Genomic DNA, 26,471 nt, shown 5'->3' on the forward strand with positions numbered 1-26,471 from the left:
AACACCCCAAAACTGCAATTTTTTTCTTGCACCTATAAAGTGGCAATTATAACATGTTATAAATTATCTGTGAGGTATTTTGAGCTAAAACGTTACATAAGCACTGTGGGGCACTTATTTTACATCTTTACACAGAAATTACATGGAGGTATACAAAATGAATAATGTAATATAATAATAAAAAGTGAAGTAGCGAAATCTATAAGATTGTAACAGGACCAAAATAATGAAAGCAGTAATAACTTGATGTACAACAGAAGTCCAAAGTTAAACTAATGTAAGCAGTCTCCCAGTATGCAGGCCAACTGAAAGACAGCGTTCAAGGGGTGAAAAAAACTCCTTTGGGGAAACAACAAAAAACCTTTGTGAAAACCAGGCTTAGCCGGGATGGGCAGTTCTCATCTGACATCAACTCACACTGTTGTTATAATAATGTACTATAGAATTTAACTGTAGAAATTACCAATGAGAATAGCTCCTCCCACTTGTATTAACTCAGTTATTGGACTTTTCACATGAGGCTTGTGTTTGTAATGCACCGCTTCACTCTTTGCCTTTGTTCCTGATACTTGGACATTTTTCTGTGGTGCCTTAGCTTTGTGTAATGTAAGTTTTGTTTTTTTACTTTGATTTTTGGTATATTTTGTTCTAGCTTTGTTTATTATTGTGTACAATTTATTATATTTGTTTATTGTTGTTTTGCATTTAACTTAAAGTGCTGCTGCAGTTTGAAGCACCAAATGAGATGAAATACTGGCATTGGTGAAATTACAGTTTAAATGGATATTGCTTTCACTTTGTGGTGTTTAACTGACACCCCAATTGGCATGCTTCCCCTGCGAACCAACAAAATTAAGGGTCTTTTACATTAACAGAGCTGCAAGTTGTCACTGGACAGGTACAAAAGCTTTCACTGCACTGTAAAAAATGTCTGTAGAAATTACAGTATTACTGGCAACTAGCTTCCAGTAACTAACTTACTGTAGATTTTACATTTATGTTATTTGCTGGCAACAGTTTGTTTAAAGTTAAATGAACATGAAACATTTTCAGTTTTTATTTTCTACAGTAAGTTACTGGCAACCAGCTGCATAATTACAGCTATTTTTTTACAGTGTGGGACGGAAGCTCACCTTTTCAAAAAGTACACCTAAAGAGTGCATATTAGTATCTCAAATGTACAATGATGGGTTATATTCAACCCATGGTTGGGTCAAAAATGGCTTAACCCAGAAAATGTCCATGTTTAGACAGACCAGACAAAAAGGGACAAGCAGAACTGTATGGCTAAGTTAAACATTGATGGGTTAACTTATAACCGTACAGTCGCGTTTGTCCCTTTTTGACCCAACCATGGGTTGAAAACAAGCAAGCACTTTTTTTAGAGTGTAACTTTATTGTAAATCGTACATATTAGGACCTTTATAAAAGTGACAGCAACCTTTTTTTAATAAAGTGTAGCATGGGTGTGGTTTCAAGGGGGATGAGAAGCAACGCCCGAAATAATAAAACTATTGACATGAAGCTCATTCTGGGAAGCCAGAGTACCTGATTTAGTAATGATTAACATTGGTTACAATTATGCACTCATCACATCCCAGACCAAGCTTTGAATCATGTAAGATAATATAAAAAATAGAAAGCATTTTAACATATTGACTTGGATTTTGTACCCTTACTGCATTATCAAACTGATCTTCTTGTTTAGTCTTTATTTTAAACCAATTCAACATTTATATTTCAAGGTTTTTTACTTATTTTTGTTTTACATGAGACTCTGAACTAAAATGTCAGACTCTTGTGGATCTCTGAGGTATCGTCTAGCTGCAATTGTGGGATTTGGTGGTCTCGTCTCTATACTTTTTCTCTGGTCTCACCAACCTCTGATCAACTGTCCACCTCAACTACCTTCGATTACGCTGCATCCAGATGGACACCATGTACGGATGAACAACTCTTCTAAAGAAAACGAAGAGAAACCAGTACTTTTGTTATGGGTCTGGCCTGAAAATTACAGATTCGATCTGAACGACTGTAAAACTGTTTACAATATTGACGGCTGTCACCTGACGGATGATAGATCTCTCTACAGCAACACGGATGCTGTGCTTATTTTTCACAGGGCTATTAGTCAAGATCTGTCCACACTTCCTCCATCTCCTCGCCCTCCGTTTCAAAAGTGGATATGGATGAATGTTGAATCGCCAACTAACACACAGAAAATACCAGGAATTGAAAACCTGTTTAATCTGACTCTCAGTTATAGAGAGGACTCTGACATTCCTGTCCGGTTACGACTGACCAGCAGAAAGATCCCAGATGAGAATTTTGAAATTCCCAAAAAGGAAAAACTCGTTTGTTGGGTTGTGAGTAACAATGCAGACTGGACAGGCGTTGGCACGAGAAACACTTACTATAGAGAACTTAGCAAGTACGTCCACATACACGTGTATGGAAAAGCTTATGGAACGTTCCTGGATTATAAAGACTACTATCCCACCATAGCCAGCTGTAAATTTTATCTCTCCTTTGAGAACTCCATTCACAAAGACTACATCACTGAGAAGTTAAATGGACCTCTGGCAGTAGGTACTGTACCTGTGGTGCTGGGACCTCCCCGAAAAAACTATGAAAGGTTTGTACCGGGTGACTCATTTATTCATGTGGATGACTTTCCAGATGCAAAGTCACTAGCAGAATATCTTCAGCGTCTGGACGTGGATGATGACGCATATCGCAGGTACTTTAACTGGAGGAGACATTTCTCAGCTCGACCTCATTTAATATTACAGAACCAAGAGTTTGTTCTGGCTATTTGTACGGCCTGTGATTATGTAGGAAGACACAAAGAATATAAAGAAGCTCACGATATCTATGAATGGTTTTTTAACTAATTTTAGATCATTAGAGAGATTTTGCTAATAGTATATTTGATAACTTATCATGCTGATAGGTCTTTATTTGAAACTGTATTTATTTTGCTAATAGTATATTTGATAACTTAATATGCTGATAGGTCTTTATATGATACTGTATTTATGATGTCTCATTATTTGGGGGTCTGGTGGTCATTTCCTTGTTGACTAGTATAGCACAAACAGGCATGAATTTTCTATCGCTGCCCTACTGCTAGATTAATTTATTTACGATGTGAATCAATGTTTTAAATAAATTAATTTACTAAATTAATAAATGTTGTTCATTCTTCTATATGTTTAGGAATGATGGAAATTTTAACTAATTTGTAAGCTCTGGTTTCTGACTTTCTGGTGTTTTCCCACTACTTCTAATTAATTTAATAAGAAAACTTTAAATTATTCCTTTGATATGTGGTTACTTTATAGTTACACTATTGTCCACATATAAGAATAATAGTATTAAACAAATTGACTCTGTATACTCCAATATATAAAATATATAAAACAACTACATATTGACGTAAAAAATCTCAAATAAATCCAAATTATTTAATATTTTAGCATTTTCAGTCATTCCTTACCTGGAATTTATAAATAGTTTCTTGTCAATTATTCATCAGCTTCTTGTGGTCTCACCCTGTGATGATTTAAGATCTGAGGTCTCTTATTGGCTGTTTTTTCTTTATATTTGGTCCAAGTCATTTATATTTAAACATGTTTTTATAATTTTTGTTTTGTAATGAAATAAATGATTATGCTGATGACACAGTTGTATTTTTGTCTACAAAATCATTTTAAACATTAAGTAGGCTATACACACCAGATAAAAAGATTCACAAGAAACATTTTAGAGAAATAACCTATGCCTCTGTCTCGTTTTCTTATTACTTTCTTTTGTGTCGTAAATGTCATTTTGATGACTTGTTCTCAATAAAATACAAAGAAATTAGTTAGATAAACCGGCAACTTTATTAACGTTGTTGTAACCCCGCCGGAACACAAGGGGGCGGATTCAGAGCGCAGCGTCACAACCGGAAAGATTCACAAGAAACATTTTAGAGAAATAACCTATATGCCTCTGTCTCGTTTTCTTATTACTTTCGTTTGTGTCGTAAATGTCATTTTGATGACTTGTTCTCAATAAAATACAAAGAAATTAGTTAGATAAACCGGCAACTTTATTAACGTTGTTGGTTGTAACCCCGCCGGAACACAAGGGGGCGTATTCAGAGCTCAGCGTCACAACCAGAAACCGGAAGAGATGCGCATGGCGTTGCGCATGTTTCACAAATGTTTGATTTTTCAGATGATTTCAGTTTGTTTAACAGTTATCAAATGTTGATACATGTAATAGTTAACAAATCAAATCATGTTAGTTTTACGAGTCACACGAGTGGATTTATTTTAATGCGTCGTCAGCTGATTTAAGTGTTTTATAGCCCTGCATTAAGTTAATAATTCTGTTCACCCGTATTTATTTTTGTGGGAAATTTATAAGGTTTGTATTATATACATTTATGTCTGTTTCTTATAGGTTTTCACTTAAAGTTGCTCTCAGTGTTTTCTCTTAATCTGTATAACTCAATACATTGTGAACGCCTACATTCCTTAATGAATAGGGATATTAATTATATATGTGTTTTAGTTTCTGAGTCCTCTTAAACACACACACCCACAGGTAAGATCAACCACAAGATCTAAATTATGTGCTAAGCTCTAAAATAATACTTAGCAGTAAAACCATGTTTTAAGTAGTCATTATAGTTTTACTGCAAGTATTATAGTTTAATTATGGTTACTGTAGTGAGATCATGGTAGATTTCCATTTACCATGGTTTTACTACTAGTACTATAGTTTTATATAGTAATTAAACCATGGTTAATTTTTTACATAAATAGTCTGAACTCTATTGTAGTGAATCTATCATTCTCACTTTAAAATGTCATATGACCATCTATGTGCTCTTTTTTTTTTTTTTAAACACAGTCATGCCCATCCAGTGCAGCCATTGTGCACAAAGACGTGCAGCTCTTAAGCGGCCAAAGACAGGACACTCTCTCTGTAAAGACTGCTTTTTCTGGGCTTTCGAAGAGGAGATCCATCAAACCATCGTTTCTGCCGGCCTGTTTAGTCGCGGTGAGACTGTGGCCATCGGGGCTTCGGGTGGTAAAGACTCTACTGTTCTGGCCCACGTAATGAAAGTCCTGAATGAGCGCTATGATTATGGGCTGAACCTTTTGCTGCTGTCTGTGGATGAGGGCATCACTGGTTACAGAGACGATTCACTGGAAACCGTGAAGAGAAACCAGGAGCAATATGATCTGCCGCTGAAGATCGTCTCTTATGAGGAGCTGTACGGCTGGACTATGGATGCTATAGTTAAGCAGGTGGGATTGAAGAATAATTGCACTTTCTGCGGTGTTTTTCGCAGACAGGCGCTGGATCGGGGAGCTATGATGCTGAAAGTGGACAAGATTTGCACAGGTGATGTCTGACTTCACATTGCGTGACGTATAGAGGTCTTTCTATATCCTTTTGGATATCTTTTTGAAGTAGAATATATGTCATTAAGATACATCATATTTGTTTGTTTAATGAACAGGTCACAATGCAGATGACGTGGCAGAGACCGTACTGATGAACGTTTTGCGCGGGGACATCGCGCGTCTTCGCCGCTGCACAGCCATCAGCACAGCCAGTGAGGGAGAAGGTGCTATCCCACGCTGCAAGCCCCTTAAATACGCCTACGAGAAAGAGATCGTCCTCTACGCCTACTTTAAAAAGCTTGACTACTTTTCTACAGAATGCATTTACTCACCCAATGCCTACCGAGGTCACGCTCGGGCCTTCCTTAAAGACCTGGAGTCCATCAGGCCCAGCTCCATCATAGACGTCATTCACTCTGGAGAGACGCTCTCCATTAGGGAAGGTGTGAAGATGCCGGTCCAGGGAACTTGTTCACGCTGCGGATATATCTCGAGTCAAGCTTTATGTAAGTCCTGTGTTCTGTTGGAGGGCCTGAATCGAGGCTTACCTAAGCTGGGCATCGGAAAACATCACCGTCTGCACGGCAAAATTCTGGCTCAGGAGCCTTTGACGGAGCAGGAACAGATGAAACTAAGAGCTGTAGACTTTTAACACAAGGAGACTATTTTATTTAATTAAATGTATTTTAAAGATGTCTGGGGCAAATGTTTATTTTATCGGATCATTTTGTTTTAAGGTTTGGTTTATACCTAAAATAAGATTCGGAGGCATGTTTCAGAACCTCTATGAAAGTCAACCTGATGAAGCTCTGTTCATATCAAGTCTTATACAACATTATAACAATAAAGGTTTTATTAATCATTTCTACTTTTACTTCATTTTATTTTTCTGGAATGAATGCATGATGGTTTGCTTCATAAAAGGTAAAGAGTAATTAGTAATAAAAACAAATGTGGAAATGATTATTGTAATTATGTTAAAGGTGCAGTGTGTACATTTAAGGAGGATCTATTGACAGAAATATGTATAAGGCCTTGCACAATGAACCTTTATGTTTTTATTACATAGAATGAGCCATTTTTATTTACATACACTGTGGGTCTCAGACAATGACAAGTTTGTCCTGTGGAGGCTGTCGTAGCTTGTCTATGTGTTTCGTGAGGGAGAAGTGGACTGAGGCTGTGTCCAAATACTTGCGGACTTTGCACTTGACCGCTTGATGTATTTCCTGTATTTGGCCCGAGTGTTCTAGTGGGTGTGAGGATCCCAAGAGTGCATGTTGAATTATTCACCCGACACGCTTAGCAAGTGTAAAAATGTCAATCCGGGTGGCAGCAATTTGCACCAAAACATGTTAATTTTTTATTTACTCTTAATTTAAATGTAACATTTTAAAGATTATTATCAACACATGTAGCTTTATTAAAGTTTGTGGTTAATTCAGTAGTCCCTGAATAAATGACAAAGTTGTTTCTAATTATGTGATAAAAGCAGTTGCAGATGTTTTACAAAATACATAACAATGCAGTTTGCATCAATGAAATGTGCAACACTTTTCCGTGTACAACCAAAATATGTCATATCCATTTATTAACTTACAATATAATTATAATAAATCCGTGTGACCACGCCTATAAATCGCCCTGTTGAGTGGCAAACGTTCAACAAAATGGCTGGTTTTCATAGCGGGTGCTGCGGAAATGCCAGTAAAACTGACTATTATCAGCTTTAATTGAATTTAGTTGGACTTGATAGCAGAGGTGGACGATACTTAGTTACATTAGCTACATTAGTTACATTTTCCAAGCATCTGTGCTTTATTAGGTTGTTTGTATTGGGAAAAACATTACTTCACTACAATCTAAAGCATATAATCATACTGTGTATTCTTTAATATTGCATGGGTGATTCTCACGAAACCATTGAAACACCACGGCGCTAATGATTTTAGCTTTAAAATGTGTAATATAGTAACATTAAAAAGCATCAGAATTAACACAATACTGTGTTCTACCTTGCACAATGTGTGATTTCAACATAAGATTTTATAATTGTAAATTTTATCTCATTTTCTGCTGAAATTCTCATTACCGCAATGTGTCCGGCTGTGTTTGAACATGCGTTATGTTGTAATTGAATAAAATTAACACAAAAATATTAAGAAAAAAAATAAATGGATGTTTTGCTAGACTACTTTAGATGACAGAAAAAATATTTACTGAATATTCATGTATAATAATAATGAAGAAAATTAGGAAAATGATGTGTCCATGCCTGATGTTCTCATCCTCCGCAACACTTTTTGAGAACAGTTTAAGCACACATACAGAATTTTAATAAAGTTTGATTTTGAGTGACCAAGCACATGGACCAGTTACTTCAAGATGGCTACCAGGTAAGATCATTTTTTTACAGTTAATTTGAAATATTGTCTTGTCAGAATGCTTACACGACATTTTGATTATCATTACCGCAACAGATGCTTATTAAATGTTAATTTAATTAATAGAAGCATAATACTTTGATTTTAAATGCATGTGCAGAATCTCCAAATTATGTTCTTTCAGGTTTGTCATGTCATTTTGAAAATATGTCAGTGTTGATGTTTTCTGACTGTTGCGGTAATGAGATTTTTTAAAACAAATTTTTTAAATTATGTTACAAAAAGTGTTAAATGATAAGTAAAAGTTTTTAAATTAATGTTCCCATTTACTCCAGACTTTGTTTTTCAATGTCTGGTGGGAAAAAAGTAAATGTAAGCAATTTTTACATTTTCATGCTTGACATTTTTAAAACCAAGTTTTCGTGAGAATCACCCGTATATTAAAATGTATTTAATACCTAATTACATTTAAATTGTGTACTTTTACTTGAGTAAAAGTACGTTAATGTACTTAAATATTAAATGTAAAACAAAAACATATTATTTATGAAATGTAATAGAGTAAAAATTATGATAATATGCTTCTGAATATATGTTTTCCAAAGAAAAACACGGATACAAAATACAAATACTTGAAAAATACTTTTAAGTAGAAAGTAAAACCTCTGCTTTATAGTGACCCTAGCAACTTGTCAACCCACCTGTGGTCTGTGGATGTTGGCATATACACTTAGCCTTGAAAACCGCTCCGAAGCGGGTGTGGGTTAAGGATGCATGCTCTCAAGTGGCCAAGACCACAAGTGTGGTTATTTGTTCGCAGCCCGAGCTGATTGAGATGGAGCCGATTGCAATTCTCAATCTCCCCGCTAGGTGCTGCTTCTACATTCTACACACTGCACCTTTAAAGGGATAGTTCACCCAAAAATGAAAATTCTGTCATCATTTACTCATCCTCATGTTGTTATAAACCTGTATGAATTTCTTTTTTCTGATTAACACAAAAGAAGATATTTTGAGAAATTGTGGTAAACAAACAGCATATAGTGTCTATTGACTTACATAGTAGGAATAAAAATATATAATGGAATTTAATGCTTTCCATCATTTATCAAAAAGTTTCTTCATCTTTTATCACAATACTACTATGGAGGTCAATTTTAGTCAGTTTTTAATTCGTTTTATTTGTTAGGTCGAGTGATTGCAGTGTTTACAGGGAACATTTTTCTTTTAGCTATCTTCTAGTTTCCTTTGACTTTTTCATTCATAAAGGTTTCTTATTTAATGCTATGGATGCAAGTAGTCCTCTTCATATAAGCATTTAATACGAGTCATTCATTATAATTAGTTGCTCAAGAGCACAATATATCAATAATACTTATGAATCAAGTTTGAATCTACAATCTTTGGATTATCTATCAATATATTTAACTAACCTTATGCATTGCTGTATGCAAAGATTTGCTATTTATAATGGTGCATTGAGTGACAGATATTTGTTTTTCCATTAAAAAATGTTCTGTTTATTTTCAATTAATTATAAGTTGTTAACTGGCACTGTTGTTAGGTTTATTCAAATTACCTTAACAATAATTAAGACACGTCAGACCAAGAATTCAGGTTTAAATCACTCGCGAGGGAAAGAACCAGAGAGATTTCTCATCAAGAAATACTCAAGCTGTCTCTCTCCGATTCTTTGTCTGCAAGCTCTTTTTATAAGATGGGTTGACACCCAAAAAGATAAGTGCAAGACAACATACGTCATGGATTTTTAACACATACACACACACATCTGAAAACATCCAAAAAACCAGACATAGGTAAGAGCTGAGTTCGAAACAGATAAACAACTTTCCACCACCCTGAACTGGAGGTGGAGGTGTCAAAACCACAAAGTACAGCTTGTGCTCTTCTCCTATCTATGTGGCTAAAAGAAAGAATGCAAAACATAGTTTGTTTTCTATTACAGAGAAAACCTTAATAAAAATACATCTATTAAAAAGAAACACATCTATAAATGATAATAAAATCATTTTCTCCAACACTGTCCTGTGAGCAGGATCAATTATAAGTCACCTAAGTTTACTTCAATATTTTTCATGTAAATGTTAATCTATCACGACAGACTATATATTGTTGGAAAGGTCTAAGAATGTAGTTTTCATATTTCAACACCTATTAGCAGTAATAATAATGCAGTGACTGTAATTTATTAATTTGTGACGAGAGTATGCAGCAAACCATAATTATACATAATTTTATGTATAAAATAATACTATATTGCATTATGTTTATTTTTACAATAAATGTAAACTGCAATAACATTTTTTCTTATTTAATATTTTCAACTCCAGACTTCTGTAAAACAAGACCAAAATTAGGCTTCTAGACCAAAAAAATGCCAGAGTTATATTAATTTGAATGGGTACATCACCTTTTCACCCCCCCCCCCCACACTCAAAAAGGGCTGTGCCAGGTAAAGGGTTAACAAAACGAGTATTCCCTAGTTCACTTTAAATACAAAAGCATTGTCCGTGCTGCCCTGGTATTTTGTTGTTTTATCACGGTCGCTGTGGTAGAGTTAGTGATAAACCAATGACTGTTTGCAAAATGATGGTGATAACACTGCAATAAAATACAGTGTGGGCAGAATTTTTAGGTTGGTACGTCAAACTTAGGGCTGCATAACGATTAATCGCGACTAATCCTTTGCAGAATAAAAGTTTTTATTTGTATTATGTAAATGTGTCTACTGTGTATAATAATTTTCTAATGTATGCGGTCGACCAACGCGACTTCCGGAGAACGAACCCGAAAACATGTTCGGGACGTGTCGGGCGGAACTGGCACGAATGGCCACCCTACATCGTTGCTTAGCATTTTTCACAGCGATCAGCTGTAAAATGTTTTGGTCCTGCTCGATTTTCGTTGACTTTGAGTAAAATAATGTAAAGTTTTTCATAAGATCCTCTGGGGTCAATGGTTTAGCATGAGAAGCTTGATGCTGTCGGGAGAACAAGCACCCGAGTGCCTCTCGCGGAAATTATTGCTTACGTTTCTTTCCCGTCACAGAAAACCATCACAGGTTTATCAATGCAATTAAAGTATAATTTTGTTTTGTTTGTTGATCACGAAGTACAAAGTAGATGAGGAAAACTAGGACTCAGTGTACTCAGCGCGCCGCCATTGTTTGTTTACATTGCGTGACTGGTGGGCTGTAATTTCAGGAATGGATTTATTGCGTTCTGTAAAAAAGGAGGAGTATCGCGTTTTGGGAAAAAAGGGCGAAAAGATGACAGAATAACACGGTGGATATTGGATTTTGCGTAAAATTATGAATTTACCTTTAACTACTGACCTGATATAATACTGATTTTGGCAGTATCTCTTTTTTTTTCAAAAATGCCGTTTATCGCGTTTTGGAACTAAACTCTTCAAATGGTCTGGGCTAAGCCACGGATGTCCTTCAATACTGGAAACACCCCTGGTTACAAACCTGTATACATTTCACTCTGTGTGTGTGTGTGATATAAATAAATCAAAGCACTGTAAATATCAGTTTTGGTTTAAGAAAACCGCTAGTAGTACTAGTAAAGAATTAATACTGATGAGACGGGGGCGCTTGGGGAGGCCAATTACATTTTGGGGGTGGCTCGGCCCACCCCGGGCCACCCCTCTGGCCCCGCCCCTGCTGCAATCATGCTCAAATATAACCACCAGTGTTTAATGTACACTGCTGGTGTTTATATGAGGAGACCTGGTGGTCCCATACACCTGCAGTTTTGATTTAACACTGGTGATTTTGCTGTGTGAGATGTATGTCAATCAGTCACTCAAAGACAGGTAAAAATCACAGCTATTTTACAAAAAGGGCATGAAATTAATGCCAGCAATAGTGACAGTCTGTGTCTGATAAATGCATGGCCTATAATGTGGTGGAGGTTGTAAAACTCTTTATTGGTGTATCTGTAGAATAATTGCACACTTAAATACATTTTTTCATTATTGGTCCTGGGCTTCTTTCAAAGCTATTAATTGGGTTATTAACAAAACCAGTAGTAATCAAATGCAGAAGTAATTATGCAATGTAATTAAGGAGTTGATACATTCAAATAGTCTTACAAATACAACCGGCCCTGAAAGCAACCATAATGGTGATGTGGCCTGGGATAAAATTGAGTTTGTCACCCCTGGTATAGTGTATGTAGTTTAAACAGATTGCTCAGAAAGAAAGCATGAACAATAAAATAATTGCTCTCTACAGTAGTTTTTTGTGTCGCTGTTGAATAAGTATAATGTGTTATAGTTTTCCTGCTGGAGCAGATTGGGAAGAAATCTGATGGTTCAGTATTTTACTTGCACAAAACAGTAAAAAATAAAATGCAAATAAAATAGGTGTCACCAGGGGCGTTGCTAGACATAAAGCTTTACTGGGGCACAGGCCCCTCATTTTTTGCTGACTGTTTTGAAAGCCTGCTGTGTACAAGAAGTGTGCAACACTTCTATACAATGTCCTTTGCTAAACCCACTATTCTACAGTGCAACAGGTACTAATATGTAGATTACATAATATGTAAATTATATACAAGTATAATCATACCTAACATTATTAATATGTTTGGAGGCATAAATGGCATAACATGTTTGGAAATAATGACAGCAGAGAAATATTTTCTACATTATACAATGATAGCAATGATTAATAACTTATTTTTACAAGAATATTTTAAGAAACCAGTCATTTTATGACTGCTATATTAAATAATCTCAGTCACAGTTACTGCCAACTGTTATGTAAGTTAGTGTCCTAGAGTTTAATATTAGTAAACTAAATATTTATTTCATATCTGAAAATACAGAACAGTATATCACATACATCTGTTGATTTTCTCAGCAACAATGCAATCCTATAGACTCGACAAAAGGTTTTCCTGAGATTTTTCCTCTAATGTTTGAGACCTGACAGGGTGAGGATGTAGTTTATCTTACCTCCCTTTAAACTCATCATCTCTCCTTTCTTCTTCCATTTCCCTGCTTTGCACAAAACATTTCTGATGTACATCTACAGAAGCCAATAATGATCGGGTCAAAATAAGATTAGCATTATTATTTATTATAAATCTCGTCATGTTTTCATAAGCTAAACTTACTCGCGTGGCGTCACCTTTTGAATGCGCTTGTGCGCGCGGGGATGAACGCAAAGACGCGCGCGGACATGGATGTGCGTGCACGCGTCAACGCGACTGCTTTGTTGCATTAACAAGCGTAAATTGGGTTACTACATTGCATATAGATCTGTTTTTGCCCCGATTGTATTTGTAAAGGATTGCACTAGTTAACTGCTAAAATTTTAACTTGAGATTTGAGACACCGGGGCACAAAAAATTTACACTGGGGCACGTGCCCCAGTAAAAGGGGTCTAGCGACGCCCCTGGGTGTCACGATGGCACACAGATGACACGATAACGGATCCAGATGCAGTTTAAAGAGTTTAATTAAACAGGTAAGCAAACACAAAAAAAAAACACTCTGACACAAGACATCGCAACAAACACAATGTACCGTAAACAAGGAGTGAACAGGAAGTGACTAAACAGTACAAAACCATAACCAATCAAAAATCAGAAACAATAACGCTAAACAAGGGGGAGGAGTAAGGAACCATAGCAACTAAAGACGGGGCGGAGACAAAATCAGACAAAGGGAAAAACACAGGCAAAACTAGATTCAAACATGACTCTATAAATAATACTAAAACACAACAGTATAATACAATACAACACAAAGACAAAGAACACAGGTATAATAATCAAACTAATCTAAAACATTGCAAAGAAATAATAAACAACAAAACACACACAGAATCCTAACAATAGGCCTATTTTATACTTGTTGTTTTTGGACATGGGTAACCTAATTACCACTAGTAACCAGGTGTAGTTTGAGGGGGATGAGGGGTAACGCCCCAAATAATAAAACTATAGACATTAAGCTCATTTTTGGAACCTAGAGCATGGGATTTGGTAATGATTAACATTGGTTACAATTATTCGCTTGTCACATCCCAGACCAGTCATACGAGATCATATAAAAAATAGAAAGCAATTTATATTAACCTTTGTACCTTTATTGCACTATAAAACTGCACTATAAAACTGGTCTTACTGGTCTTCCTGTTACCCATATGATGTGCATTACATTATTAATTTAGTCATTTTTTTTAAATCAATTCAACATTTATTTATTTAAGATTTTTTACTTATTTTTGTTGGCAAGAGACTCTGTACATAAGACTCTGAACTAAAATGTCAGACTCTTGTGGATCTCTGAGGTATCGTCTAGCTTCAATTGTGGGATTTGCTGGTCTGGTCTCTATACTTTTTTTCTGGTTTTACCAACCTCTGATCAACTGTCCACCTCAACTACCTTCGATTACGCTGCATTCAGATGGACACCACATACGGATGAACAACTCATCTAAAGGAAAGCAAGATAAACCAATACTTTTGTTATGGGTCTGGCCTGAAAACTACAGATTTGATCTGAATATCTGTAAAACCATTTACAACATTGACGGCTGTCACCTGACGGATGATAGATCTCTCTACAGCAACACGGATGCTGTGCTGCTTTTTCATAAAGCTATTCGTCTGTCCACACTTCCTCCATCTCCTCGCCCTCCGTTTCAAAAGTGGATATGGATGAATGTTGAATCGCCAACTAACACAAAGAAAATACCAGGAATTGAAAACCTGTTTAATCTGACTCTCAGTTATAGAGAGGACTCTGATATTCCTGTCCGGTTACGACTGACCAGCAGAAAGATCCCAGATGAGGATTTTGAAATTCCCAAAAAGGAAAGACTCATCTGTTGGGTTGTGAGTAACAATGCAGCCTATACAGGTGTTGGCACGAGAAACACTTACTATAGAGAACTTAGCAAGTACGTCCACATACACGTGTATGGAAAAGCTTATGGATCGTTCCTGGATTATAAAGACTACTTTCCCACCATAGCCAGCTGTAAATTTTATCTCTCCTTTGAGAACTCCATTCACAAAGACTACATCACTGAGAAGTTAAATGGACCTCTGGCAGTAGGTACTGTACCTGTGGTGCTGGGACCTCCACGAAAAAATTATGAAAGGTTTGTACCGGGTGACTCATTTATTCATGTGGATGACTTTCCAGATGCAAAGTCACTAGTAGAATATCTTGTCCGTCTGGACGTGGATGACGACGCATATCGCAGGTACTTTAACTGGAGGAGACATTTCTCAGCTCGACCTCATTTAATATTACAGAACCAAGAGTTTGTTCTGGCTATTTGTACGGCCTGTGATTATGTAGGAAAACACCAGGAATATAAACAAGCTCATGATATTTATGAATGGTTTTTCAACTAATTTAAGATCATTAGAGAGATTTTGCAGCTTATTTTAAACAATCATGATTTTGCTTATAGTATATTTGATAACTAATCATGCTGATAGGTCTTTATAGGATACTGTATGATGTCTCATTATTGGGAGTATTTCCTTGTTGACCGACCAGTTTAACACAGACAGGCATGAACTTTCTATCGCTGCACTACTGCTTCTTATGATTAATGTATTTAATATCTGAATCAATGTTAAACAAAATGACTTTACTAAATTAATAAATGTTGTTCATTCTTCTATACGTTTAAGAATGATGGAAAAGTCAAACTAATTTTGTAAGCTCTGGTTTCTGACTTTCTAATAGTATATTTGTAATTCATTTAATAAGAAAACTGTGAATTATTCCTTTGATATGAGGTTAGTTTATATTGTTACATTATATTTATATTTATATTGTTGTTCTAACTGTTTACTCATTCTTTTCTAATATTTTGTCCACATATTAGAATAGGCTAATAGTATAAACAAATAGACTCTATTATACTCTACAGGGGTCTCCAACCTTTTTGTGAGCATTGGCTATCACAATGAATAAAACAGTCTGGCGGGCTACTTTTTGATATTGTCTACTCAAAACGTTTTTGTTTTACTTGTTAATTTTATTTCACTTGTTGATGTGTTTTATCATTGTTTAAAATATTAAAACACATAAAAGAAACCAAGCTAATATAAAATATATGTAATAACTATTAAAATCAAGGCTATTCATAGAATGTGCTTGGGCGGGCAACGAACGGACTCGGTGCGGGCACCACATTGGAGACCGCTGCTCTATATGAAATATATAAATCAATTACATGACTTAAAAAAATCTAAAATCCAAACTTCAGCAGCTTCTTGTGGTCTCATCCTGAGATGATTTTAAACACTACTGAAGAATTCACATCAATTTTTTTACATCTATAATTTTTTTTTACATCTATACATCTCTTATTTGCTGTTTCTTATATTTTGTCCAAGTCATATTTAAACATGTTTTTATATTATTTGTTTTGTAATTAAATAAATTATTATGCTGGCATAATTGTATTTTTGTCTACAAAATTATTTTACATATTTAAGCATACACCATCAGATAAAAAGATTAACAAGAAACATTTTAGAGAAATAACATTTGAACGATAATGTATGTCTCTGTCTTTTTTTTTTACTTTTTTTTCCTGTTTTGTGTTGTAAATGTCATTTTGATGACTTTTTCTCAATAAAGTGAAAAGGAATTAATTAGAAAACCGGCAACTTTAAATGTTGATACATATAATAGTTAACAAATCAAATCATGTCAGGTTTACTAGTCATACGAGTGGATTTATTTTAATGCGTCGTCAGCTATTTTAACCCTGCATCAATCATTCTCCCGTGTTCACCCGTATTTATTTTTGTTTTATTTTCGTGGGAAATATTTAAGGTTTGTAATATATACATTAATGTCCGTTTCTTATAGTTTTTCACTTAACGTTGCCCTCAGTGTTTTCTCTTAATGTGTATAACTCAATACATTGTGAACGCCTACATTCCTTAATAATGATTACAGGTATTAATTATTTTAGTTTCTGAGTTTTTACTCTTAAACACATACAGGAAAGATTAACCACAAGATATATCTCGAGTCAAGCTTTATGTAAGTCCTGTGTTCTGTTGGAGGGCCTGAATCGAGGCTTACCTAAGCTGGGCATCGGAAAACATCACCGTCTGCACGGCAAAATTCTGGCTCAGGAGCCTTTGACGGAGCAGGAACAGATGAAACTAAGAGCTGTAGACTTTTAACACAAGGAGACTATTTTATTTAATTAAATGTATTTTAAAGATGTCTGGGGCTTATGTTTATTTTATTGGATCATTTTGTTTTAAGGTTTGGTATATACCCAAAGTAAAATTTGTGAGCCTTTTTAAAAGCAAGAAACTTTATTGATCATTTCTAATTTTACTTCATTTTATTTTTCTGGAATGAACGCATGATGGTTTGCTTCATAAAAGTTAAAGAGTAATTAGTAATAAAAACAAATGTGGAAATGATTATTGTAATTATGTTAAAGGTGCAGTGTGTACATTTTAGGAGGATCTGTTCACAGAAATGCAATATTATACATAACTACATTATCAGTGAACCTTAATGTTTTTATTACATAGAATGAGCCATTTTTATTTACATACACTGTGGGTCTTAGACAATGACATGTTTGTCCTGTGGAGGCTGTCGTAGCTTTTTTATGTGTTTCGTGAGGAAGAAGTGGACTGAGGCTGCGTCTTAATACCCACACTTGTGGACTTTGCACTTGACCGCTTGATGTATTTCCTGTATTTGGCCGAGTGTTCTAGTGGGTGTGAGGATCCCAAGAGTGCATGTTGAATTATTCACCTGACACACTTAGCAAGTGTAAAAATCCAGGTTGAGCAATTTGCACCAAAACATGTTCATTTTTTATTTACTCTTAATTTAAATGTAACATTTTCTGAACTTAAAGGTTATTATTAACACATGTACCTTTTTTAAAGTTCATGGTTAGGTAGTCCCTGAATAAATGACACAATGTAATATCCATTTATTAACTTACAATATAATTATAATAAATCCACGTGACCATGCCTAAAATCGCCCTGTTGAGTGGCAAACGTTCAACAAAATGGCTGGTTTTCATAGCGGGTAGCTATTATCAGCTTAAATTGAATTTAGTTGGACTTGATAGCAGAGGTGGACAATACTTAGTAACATTAGTTACATTTTCCAAGCATCTGTGCTTTATTATAGGTTGTTTGTATTAGGAAAAACATTACTTCACTACATTCTAAAGCATATAATCATACTGTGTATTCTTTAATATTGCATATAAATTTTATTTAATATCTAATTACAGTTAAATTGTGTACTTCTCCTTTTGGTGTTTTTTTTTTTGGCAGTCTGTAAACCGATATCTCCAAATTCTTGTTAATCAGTCTATCGCACAACAGCTTTTTCCCATTTCGACACGTTTTCGCCGATGTCACGCTGTAGTCACGCTGTATTCTGCCGCTCTGCCACTCAGTGGGCGTAATTGCGCTCTCTCTCGCCGACGGTGACGTTATGTGCATACCATCTATTAAAAGTTTCCGTGACAACTCGCAAGGTCTGGGCGAAAGTTGCACGATTTACATCCAGATACCGCCTTGAATACTGCTCCGAAGCGGGTGTGGGTTAAAGATGCATGCTCTCAAGTGGCCAAGACCACAAGTGTGGTTATTTGTTCACAGCCCGAGCTGATTAAGACGGAGCTGGTTGCAATTCTCAATCTTACCGCTAGGTCCTGCTAAAATCTACACACTGCACCTTTAAAGGGATAGTTCACCCAAAAATGAAAATTCTGTCATCATTTACTCATTCTCATGTTGTTATGAACCTGTATGAATTTCTTTTTTCTGATTAACACAAAAGAAGATATTTTGAGAAATGGTGGTAAACAAACAGCATATAGTGTCTATTGACTTGCATAGTAGGAATAAAAATATATAATGGAATTTAATGAGTACCGTCAACTTTGTGCTTTCCATCATTTATCAAAATATTTTCTTCGTCTTTTATAACAATACTTCCAAAATATTTTTTGCTACTATGGAAGTCAATTTTTTGTCGGTTTTTAATTTGTTTTATTTGTTAGGTCAAGTGATTGCAGTGTTTGCAGGGAACATTTTTCTTGTAGCTATCTTTTAGTCATAAAGGTTTCTTATTTAATGCTATGGATGCAAGTAGTCATCATCATATAAGCATTTAATATGAGTCATTCATTATAATTATTTGCTCAAGAGCACAATATATCAATAATGCTTATGAATCAAGTTTGAATCTACAATCTTTGGATTATCTATCAATATATTTAACTAACCTTATGCATTGCTGTATGCAAAGATTTGCTATTTATAATGGTGCATTGAGTGACAGATATTTTATATGTTTTTTCCTTTAAAAAAATGTTATGTTTAACTTAATTAATTATAAGTCGTTAACTGGCACTTTTCTGTGAGCGGGACAACCGAGTTTACTTCAACATTTTTCATGTAAATGTTAATCTATCACGACAGACTATATATTGTTGAAAAGGTCTAAGAACATAGTTTTCATATTTCAACACCATTTAGCAGTAATAATAATGCAGTGACTGTAATTGCAGCAAACCTCACAGCAAACCAACACAAACCTCATTTTGTATAACTTTATGTATAAAATAATATTGCATTATTTTTATTTTTACAATAAATTTAAACTGCAATAACATTTTTTCTTATTTAATGTTTTCACCTCCAGACTTCTGTAAAACAAGACCAAAAGTAGGCTTCTAGACCAAAAAATGCCAGAGTTATATTTATTTGAATGGGTACATCACCTTTTCACCCCCCACTCAAAAAGGGCTGTGCCAGGTAAAGGATTAATACTTTGGGTTAAAGGTTAATAACCAAACCCTAACAAAAATGAGTATTCCCTAGTTCACAATAAATACAAAAAAGCATTGTCAGTGCTGCCCTGGTATTTTGTTGTTTTATCACGGTCGCTAGAGGTCGCTGTGGTAGAAGTAGTTTCTGTGTTGTATTCTGTTTATAGGGGGTCTCCTGCAGTCCAGCCCCGCAGACCTGCGAGTACAAACATCAGGACAACTTCAGCACAAACTTCTCTTCACAGTACGAGCTCTTAACATTTGGCTCCATACTCGGATTTAGGATTAAAGCGCCGTTGGAAGCTCGGGATCATGGATGATCTAGGTAAAAGCGCACATTCCCAAATCGGTTTCCCAGTGAGACACCAACATAACGGAAAATCGAGAAAGGAAAGCTAGAGCGAGGCTAACTACAGTAGCCAATGAGCTAACGCGAAGAATCTGCGATACAAAGTAACACTTTAATATTCCGCGTCATTGTGATACAATGTAACTTTTAGGCTGAACGTCTAATTTATTCTGTTATAAACATTTAACAATTTTAAGACGATCAAGTATTACAGAAATACTTGAGATAACCAGTATTCGACTTTATACTCAGTATAATTGGACGTCTTTTCCAAATAATGGTGCTGTGATAGTTGTTTTTTGCATTTTATTTAGTTGATGTCATAGTTTTATTGATACGTTTATACTCAGACCTGTCAGACTGCACATGCAACATGTGGCCCTTCTTTTTACCTGAAATATGGTGAAATCAGTTTGTTGAAGTGCGTGGGGTTGATGGTTTGCTTGAGAATTATACACTTATTTAAGTTTATTTTATTCCGTTAATTGGGTAAAAGCTTTAGCTGAGATGTTGCATTTATTGATTTTGCTTGTAGTGTAACTTTTAATATTCTGGTTAAATTTTTCGTTTAAATTGGACGTAAGATTTGCTGTCTGAAATATTCTGGCCCATCTCATGAACGCCGGAGTGCGCATGCGTGCGTATGGGCGTGTCCTCTGAGGTGAAGGCCACCGACCCCGCCCACAGCCCACAGCATCCTCACTGCTGCTCCTCTGTAAAAAACTTCAAAAAGAGTGGTGGGTTTTTTGTCGTGTATAAATTTAATACATCTACATTGCAGAACTATTTAGGGTATCAAATCACTTTGAATCACTTTGAAAGATTGTATACTATAAAAATACACTGTGTGAAATCTGACACATACTTCTGTAGGTGTTTAGAATTAAAAGCATCTATTGTCCTTCTCAATTCCTCACTGTGACAGGGTGGTTGGAGTTTTGTATAACAAGTTTCAAAATATGTGTTGTTATACAGTTCTGGATGGTTGCTACGGTCTTTCTAGTTGATTTGCATGGGTGTTCTGAATGGTTACTCAGTTTTTGGCCCACTCTGAGATCTCTGATAATGTGCCTCGTTCTACAGTGTAAGCGTTTAGACGGTTTTATAGCCTGTTTTACAAATCCAAGCCTTTTCGATCCAGTTAGTCAGAAAGCTACAACACACTTCTTCTAACCACACTGTGTGATCTCCATAAAAATTATATATTTGTTTAAAATGCTTTCCAGAGCTACAGCACAAAGCTCATTGCAACTGCAACTGCTTCTTTATATAAAAATGGAACAAAAAGCAAAACCTTAGACCAAAATACTCCAGCAGACCCCAGAAAGTGACATAATAAGACCATTTTAATTAATTTGTGAACTCAAATAAAGGATTACTTCACTTTCACTAAAAATCCTGATAATTAACTGCCACGCCCCCATGTCACGCTTGGTCGGCTTGCCAAGCGGAAAAAAACACACGTGTTGAGTAGGGCTGTGACGATTATTCGTGCAAATGCGCGTTTTATCAATGAATGAATTTGAATGAATTTCGGTGAAATACCGCCACATCCAAAAGCCAGAGGATGCTCTCGTGTAGAAACGCCATTTGTACCACAGAAGAAGTAGCATTACAAACGCTATTGCAGGAAATGTCTAAAGGGATATTTATATCGCTGTTCTTCAGATTGTTTCAGGTATTTTCATGATAATAAAAATATTTTGAATGATTGTGTTTAATGAGTGTTGCGTTAAAAACTTGTCAAACTCATAGTGATTTTAGATTGATAAGGACTTCCTACTGATCACGGAGCCGTAGTACACGCACAAGCTGTGCATGAAACACAGAATCAGAGCCTTGCGATTCAGAATCGATTTTAGGCAGGTATTAACCCTTTAGTTTCACTTCATCACGCAGCTATTCCCATTAGAGGTATTTGTTAAAACATTTTATTCATTAATAATCTAGTATGTGTTCATTTTCTGTCATAGTTTCTTCAAAATTAAGTTTATTTGAGTGTTTTAAATAAAAATATTTAAATTTTCATCATGACGCATACTCCCGCCTCTTTGATTGCCACACCCTCTGCCCCGCCCACTCGCCCAACCCTACCACCTTAACTTACATTTTCTGCGGGAAACCCTGCAGCCAGTTAAAAGATAGCATGGCAGATCCCGGAGACATCACGCGAGCTGCTCTTTACAATGTGAAACAAAAAAACAGCAAGCGCCTCCCGCCTTCAGCTAAACATGCGTGCACAGCAGAACGGCGTCTGTGCCTTGACCGGTCGTTTCTCTGAACTGAGATCTGTTTAAGTTTCACAACAACTTATTTCAGTTGCTTAAGGGTTATGAAAACAGCATTTAAACATGACTTATTGGGGTATAGTCTCACAATCTTGTCTGACGGTAATAAAAGAGCATTTTTAAGGTGCAAAGTACTGACAGGAATGTTCATCTGACAGGAAGTTTTATCAGGTATGTGCGTGTACCATATTTTTCCACTGGCAGCATGACTAACATGGCAGGGAATCTCCAGGTTCAAGGTCAGATATTTCATAAAAACCTAGTCTAAAAATAGCATAGCAAACTGTTCTTAAAAAAAGTAAAAATCGAATCGAACCGTGACCTTAGAATCGAAAAAAATGTAATCGAAGCGATGATTTGGAGAATCGTGACATCCCTACTTTTAAACCACAACTTCTATTGTTGCACTAACCTTGTGATGCACCAGCATGACCTTAAGTATTATGTAATCACATCAAAAGGTCATGCATGACGTATGCGAAACTACCGCTCCAGTTTTTACAAGTGTGGAAAAAGAAGACCGTTCTGACATTGTTGTATGTGGAATTATGCTAATTAATGTCTTTGTGTAAGTTTATTGTTTAAAATTGTCCACACGTGTGCGTTTTATGTAACACTTGACCTTTCGACATGATTACATAGTACGTGGGGTCACGCTTGCGCGTCTCACAGCTATTGCAAGAAGAGAAGGTGTGTTTTAAAAGTACTTTTTGTTTTATAGCCAAAAATGACATTGTTTCGCTAGATAAGGCCCTATTGTTGGGATCGATTAGAAGCTGCATATAAACTACAATTTTAAACCACATTGAAACTGTATACTGTTGAGTTCCATTATATGGCGAAAAATCCTGCAATGTTTTCCTCAAAAAACGTAATTTCTTTTCGACTGAACAAAGAAAGACATAAACATCTTGGATGACATTGGAGTCAGTAAATTATTAAATATTTTTTATGAAAGTGGAGTAATCCTGTAATTTTATGTAACCCTGTCTGAGGTCACTGGTAGGTAGAGGACACAGATTTGTTGTACTGTGTGTGCTGCAATGTTTTAAACAACCAGACTCTGGCAGGCAGGAGAAAGAAGTGATTGTGTTCAAAACTAAAAAACCCAGCTGCATCACTCCGTCCTGGTGTCGCTGGAGAACGAGTGTGTGCAGTACTGTGTTTGAAAATGATGATCCTGCCCTAAAACTGCACCCATTTAGAGAGGGGGAGGAAACTGACTCACTCAGAGGTCAAGGGACGAATGAGAGAAGTTTTTCCAACCAGCTGTTCTGAGTGGATTTCTTTATTAGCTCTGTTGGAGTCAATAACTGATTCAGATTATAAATCAGACTGTGGTGAAGAAAACCCCAAACTCAAACTTTAGCATACAGTGGCTCTGCGCTACCGATCTGCAGCCGATTGATTGGACCTTCCCTAATAAACATACAAATATATCAAATAAAAGAACAGACCCTCTGCTTTTAAACAAACAATAAACAAACAAACAAAACAGGAAAAAAACGTTCGTGTTATTTTTTTCTCCGTTTATAAACTCTTAAATATGGGTATTTTTACTTCAAAAATACAAAATTTTGAGCAAAAAGCTGAAATAATTGCATTTATGTGAAGGAATTTAGTCAGAGATCAGATTCAGAATGATTATCAAAACATACATAATTTTTTGCTTTAGTTTTTTAATAAATTGGGTAAGAGCGTCATCTAGTGGATAATTGCGATATAACAAATTACCATAAAAACTCATCAAGTCATACACTTTTTTCAGGCAAATGTTTTCTCTTAATTGACGAGATAACTTGTCAATGGCGGGGGAATGAGTTAAAGGTCAACTTAGACAAATTTAATGCGTGCACTTAATCTTTGTACAGCGCGTTGTGAATGTGTTAGCCCCCATTCATTCCTTAGGAACCAAACAGGGATGAATTTAGAAGCCACCAAACACTTCCACGTTTTCCCTGTTTAAAGACTGTTACATGAGTAGTTACACGAGTAAGTATGATGGCACGAAATAAAACGTGTTGATATTTTAAGCAGATAAAAATGAGAACTATATTGTATGACGGAAGAGCACTTAGTTTGCAGCACTTCAACCTCTGGCGCAGTAACATCATCACTCCTGAATATTACTGCACCCAAGGTGGAAGTGCTCTTTCGTCATACAATATAGTTCTCATTTTTATCTGCTTAAAAAAAGCCACGTTTTATTTTGTGCCATCATACATACTCGTGTAACTGCTCAGGTAACAGTCTTTAAAAAGAGAAAATATGGAAGTGTTTGGTGGCTTCTAAATTCATCCCTGTTTGGATCCTAAGGAATGAATGGGGCTAGGCTAAATGGTATAACATTTACGATGCGCTGCACAAAGATTAAGTGCACGTATCGAAAAAAGCGAGGTATGTATTAATTTGTCTAAGTTGAGGTAAAAAACATAGTAAAATATTGAAAAACAGTGGTGTTTTCCTTTAAAAGTCAATGCTTAGAAAAGTGTGAGAAAATTCCCAACAGAAGTGAGTCTGTACAATTACTTTAATATTTTATTATTTAATGCAAAAACATTTTAACGCTTGTACCTGTGACACAAATGTTCAGATCATTTCTAAATGGGTGTAATGTGTTTGTGCATATTAGACAAAAAGAAAGCCATCGCAAGTGTTTACTAAATTCCAGGCCCTAAGCTACCTCAGTGGAATTCATATAAACCTTGTTATTCTCCTCTTGGCAATATCAGCGATGCAGAACTGAGATGTTTAGCCACAAACACATAGATGCTGTTGTGGTCATAGTACACAGGTGCACAATAGAGGTGTTGTTTAATAGTGCTCCTCATCTGGGCCTCTAATCTCCAGAGGAAAACTGAACTATACTAAACTAACTAAATGCGTCTGGTAATGCATTTGGATTTGGCCGATTCATGCACAGCCTGGTTAAACACATCCTGCCTGAGCAAAGATCAAATATTTTCACACTTCTAATGAGCACAGACAGTAACAACAAACACACACACAGAGCCCTTTGAGTTTTTTTTTTAGAAGTGACAAACAGCAAAAGAAACTTGTGAATGTAACACTGTGTCATGGTCTACATGTTAACCAGCTGTGACGGTGACAAGTGATGGGAAATGTTGTCAATCGCTCCGTTTCTATTTCAAAACATCTATGTACAAAACCTTACTGAACCCAAATAACAGGACGGATTGAGAAGTGACTTTCTTAATTAGTATTTTGTCTTGTTTTCAGTAAAAATATCTAAAAATTCTTAAATTAAGATGCTTTTTCTCGATGAGCAAATCAACCCAAGAAAATAAGTCTAGTTTTTAGACCAAAATATTTGTGCATAAAACAAGCAATAAAATCTGCCAATGGGTAAGCAAAAAATCTTGAACGTTTTTCTTCAACACTAAATTCAAGAAAAATTCAAGAAAAATTTGCTTACCCCATTGGCAGATTTTTTTTGCTTGTTTTATGCACAAAATAACTTAAATTTGATATTTTTGGTCTAAAAACTAGACCTAATTTAAGAATTTTTAGATATTTTTACTGAAAACAAGACAAAAATACTAAGATTTTTTTTCTTGAAAATCATTTTTTGCAGTGTAGGTCATTTTGTTAATCAAAAAAGCATCTTAAATTAAGATATTTTTATATTTTTACTAAAAACAAGACAAAAATACTAATTAAGAAAGTATTTTTTGCAGTGCATTTACACCTGGTATTAAAGAGCACCTATTTCATTGCTAAAAAAACGTTATTTTGTGTATTTCGTATAATACAATGTGTTTACGTGGTTTATGGTTAAAAAATTACTTTCTTACTTAGTATTTTTGTCTTGTTTTCAGTAAAATATCTAAAAAATCTTAAATTAAGATGTATTTTCTTAATGAGCAAATGACCCAAGAAAATAAGTCAATATAAACTTTAAGTAAGTTAGTGCTTAAAACAAGCAAAACGTTAACTTTTTTCATAAACACTCAATTCAAGAATTGTTTTCTTATTCCATTGACAGATTTTTTTTTGCTTTTTTTAGCACAAATTCACTTAAATTGTATATTCTTTGTCTAAAAACTAGACATATTTTCCTAGGTAATTTTGCTCATCAAGAAAATACGTATTAATTTAAGAATTTTTAGATATTTTTACTGAAAACAAGACAAAAATACTTAGTAAGAAAGTCACTTTTTGCAGTGCAAGTTAAGTATACTGTCT

At 35.3% G+C, this 26,471-nt stretch overlaps 4 protein-coding genes across 7 annotated transcripts in view; all 4 read left to right on the plus strand.

The window, feature by feature from the left end:
* On the plus strand, window positions 1-3,653 carry LOC129414509 (4-galactosyl-N-acetylglucosaminide 3-alpha-L-fucosyltransferase 9). 2 transcript variants are annotated; one of them, XM_055168568.2, is made up of 2 exons: window positions 1-606; window positions 1,746-3,653. In XM_055168568.2, the coding sequence occupies exon 2, from the start codon at window positions 1,788-1,790 to the stop codon at window positions 2,892-2,894; it is 1,107 nt and encodes a 368-aa protein (XP_055024543.2). In that variant the 5' UTR covers window positions 1-606; window positions 1,746-1,787; the 3' UTR covers window positions 2,895-3,653. The 2 variants fall into 2 exon arrangements, with proteins under 2 accessions (XP_055024543.2, XP_055024544.2); XM_055168569.2 differs by having other exon boundaries at window positions 1,775-3,653.
* A 474-nt stretch (window positions 3,654-4,127) lies between these two features.
* On the plus strand, window positions 4,128-6,269 carry LOC129414512 (cytoplasmic tRNA 2-thiolation protein 1). Its single transcript, XM_073868106.1, has 3 exons — window positions 4,128-4,416; window positions 4,906-5,403; window positions 5,522-6,269. The coding sequence occupies exons 2-3, from the start codon at window positions 4,908-4,910 to the stop codon at window positions 6,055-6,057; spliced, it is 1,032 nt and encodes a 343-aa protein (XP_073724207.1). The 5' UTR covers window positions 4,128-4,416; window positions 4,906-4,907; the 3' UTR covers window positions 6,058-6,269.
* A 6,936-nt stretch (window positions 6,270-13,205) lies between these two features.
* On the plus strand, window positions 13,206-15,788 carry LOC129414889 (4-galactosyl-N-acetylglucosaminide 3-alpha-L-fucosyltransferase 9-like). The gene has a single exon (XM_055169005.2). The coding sequence runs from the start codon at window positions 14,092-14,094 to the stop codon at window positions 15,190-15,192; it is 1,101 nt and encodes a 366-aa protein (XP_055024980.1). The 5' UTR covers window positions 13,206-14,091; the 3' UTR covers window positions 15,193-15,788.
* A 4,001-nt stretch (window positions 15,789-19,789) lies between these two features.
* Window positions 19,790-26,471, plus strand: part of pxnb (paxillin b) — a 28,758-nt gene continuing 22,076 nt past the window's right edge. The window contains exon 1 of one of the 3 annotated variants that reach the window (XM_055168365.2): window positions 19,790-19,953. In XM_055168365.2, the coding sequence (XP_055024340.2) occupies window positions 19,941-19,953 (13 nt within the window). In that variant the 5' untranslated portion in view covers window positions 19,790-19,940. The remainder of the gene's footprint in view (window positions 19,954-26,471) is intronic. The other 2 variants (XM_055168366.2, XM_055168368.2) reach the window with 2 other exon arrangements.

The sequence above is a fragment of the Misgurnus anguillicaudatus genome, chromosome 5, assembly GCF_027580225.2.
Source record: "Misgurnus anguillicaudatus chromosome 5, ASM2758022v2, whole genome shotgun sequence".
Taxonomy (NCBI): domain Eukaryota; kingdom Metazoa; phylum Chordata; class Actinopteri; order Cypriniformes; family Cobitidae; genus Misgurnus; species Misgurnus anguillicaudatus.

Excerpts from the sequence above, each read along its gene's own strand:
- LOC129414509 (XM_055168568.2), top strand. The coding sequence starts at position 1,788 with ATGTCAGACTCTTGTGGATCTCTGAGGTATCGTCTAGCTGCAATTGTG.
- LOC129414512 (XM_073868106.1), top strand. The coding sequence starts at position 4,908 with ATGCCCATCCAGTGCAGCCATTGTGCACAAAGACGTGCAGCTCTTAAG. Across the intron at positions 5,404-5,521 it reads AGTGGACAAGATTTGCACAG|GTCACAATGCAGATGACGTG; the intron begins GTGATGTCTGAC and ends TTTAATGAACAG.
- LOC129414889 (XM_055169005.2), top strand. The coding sequence starts at position 14,092 with ATGTCAGACTCTTGTGGATCTCTGAGGTATCGTCTAGCTTCAATTGTG.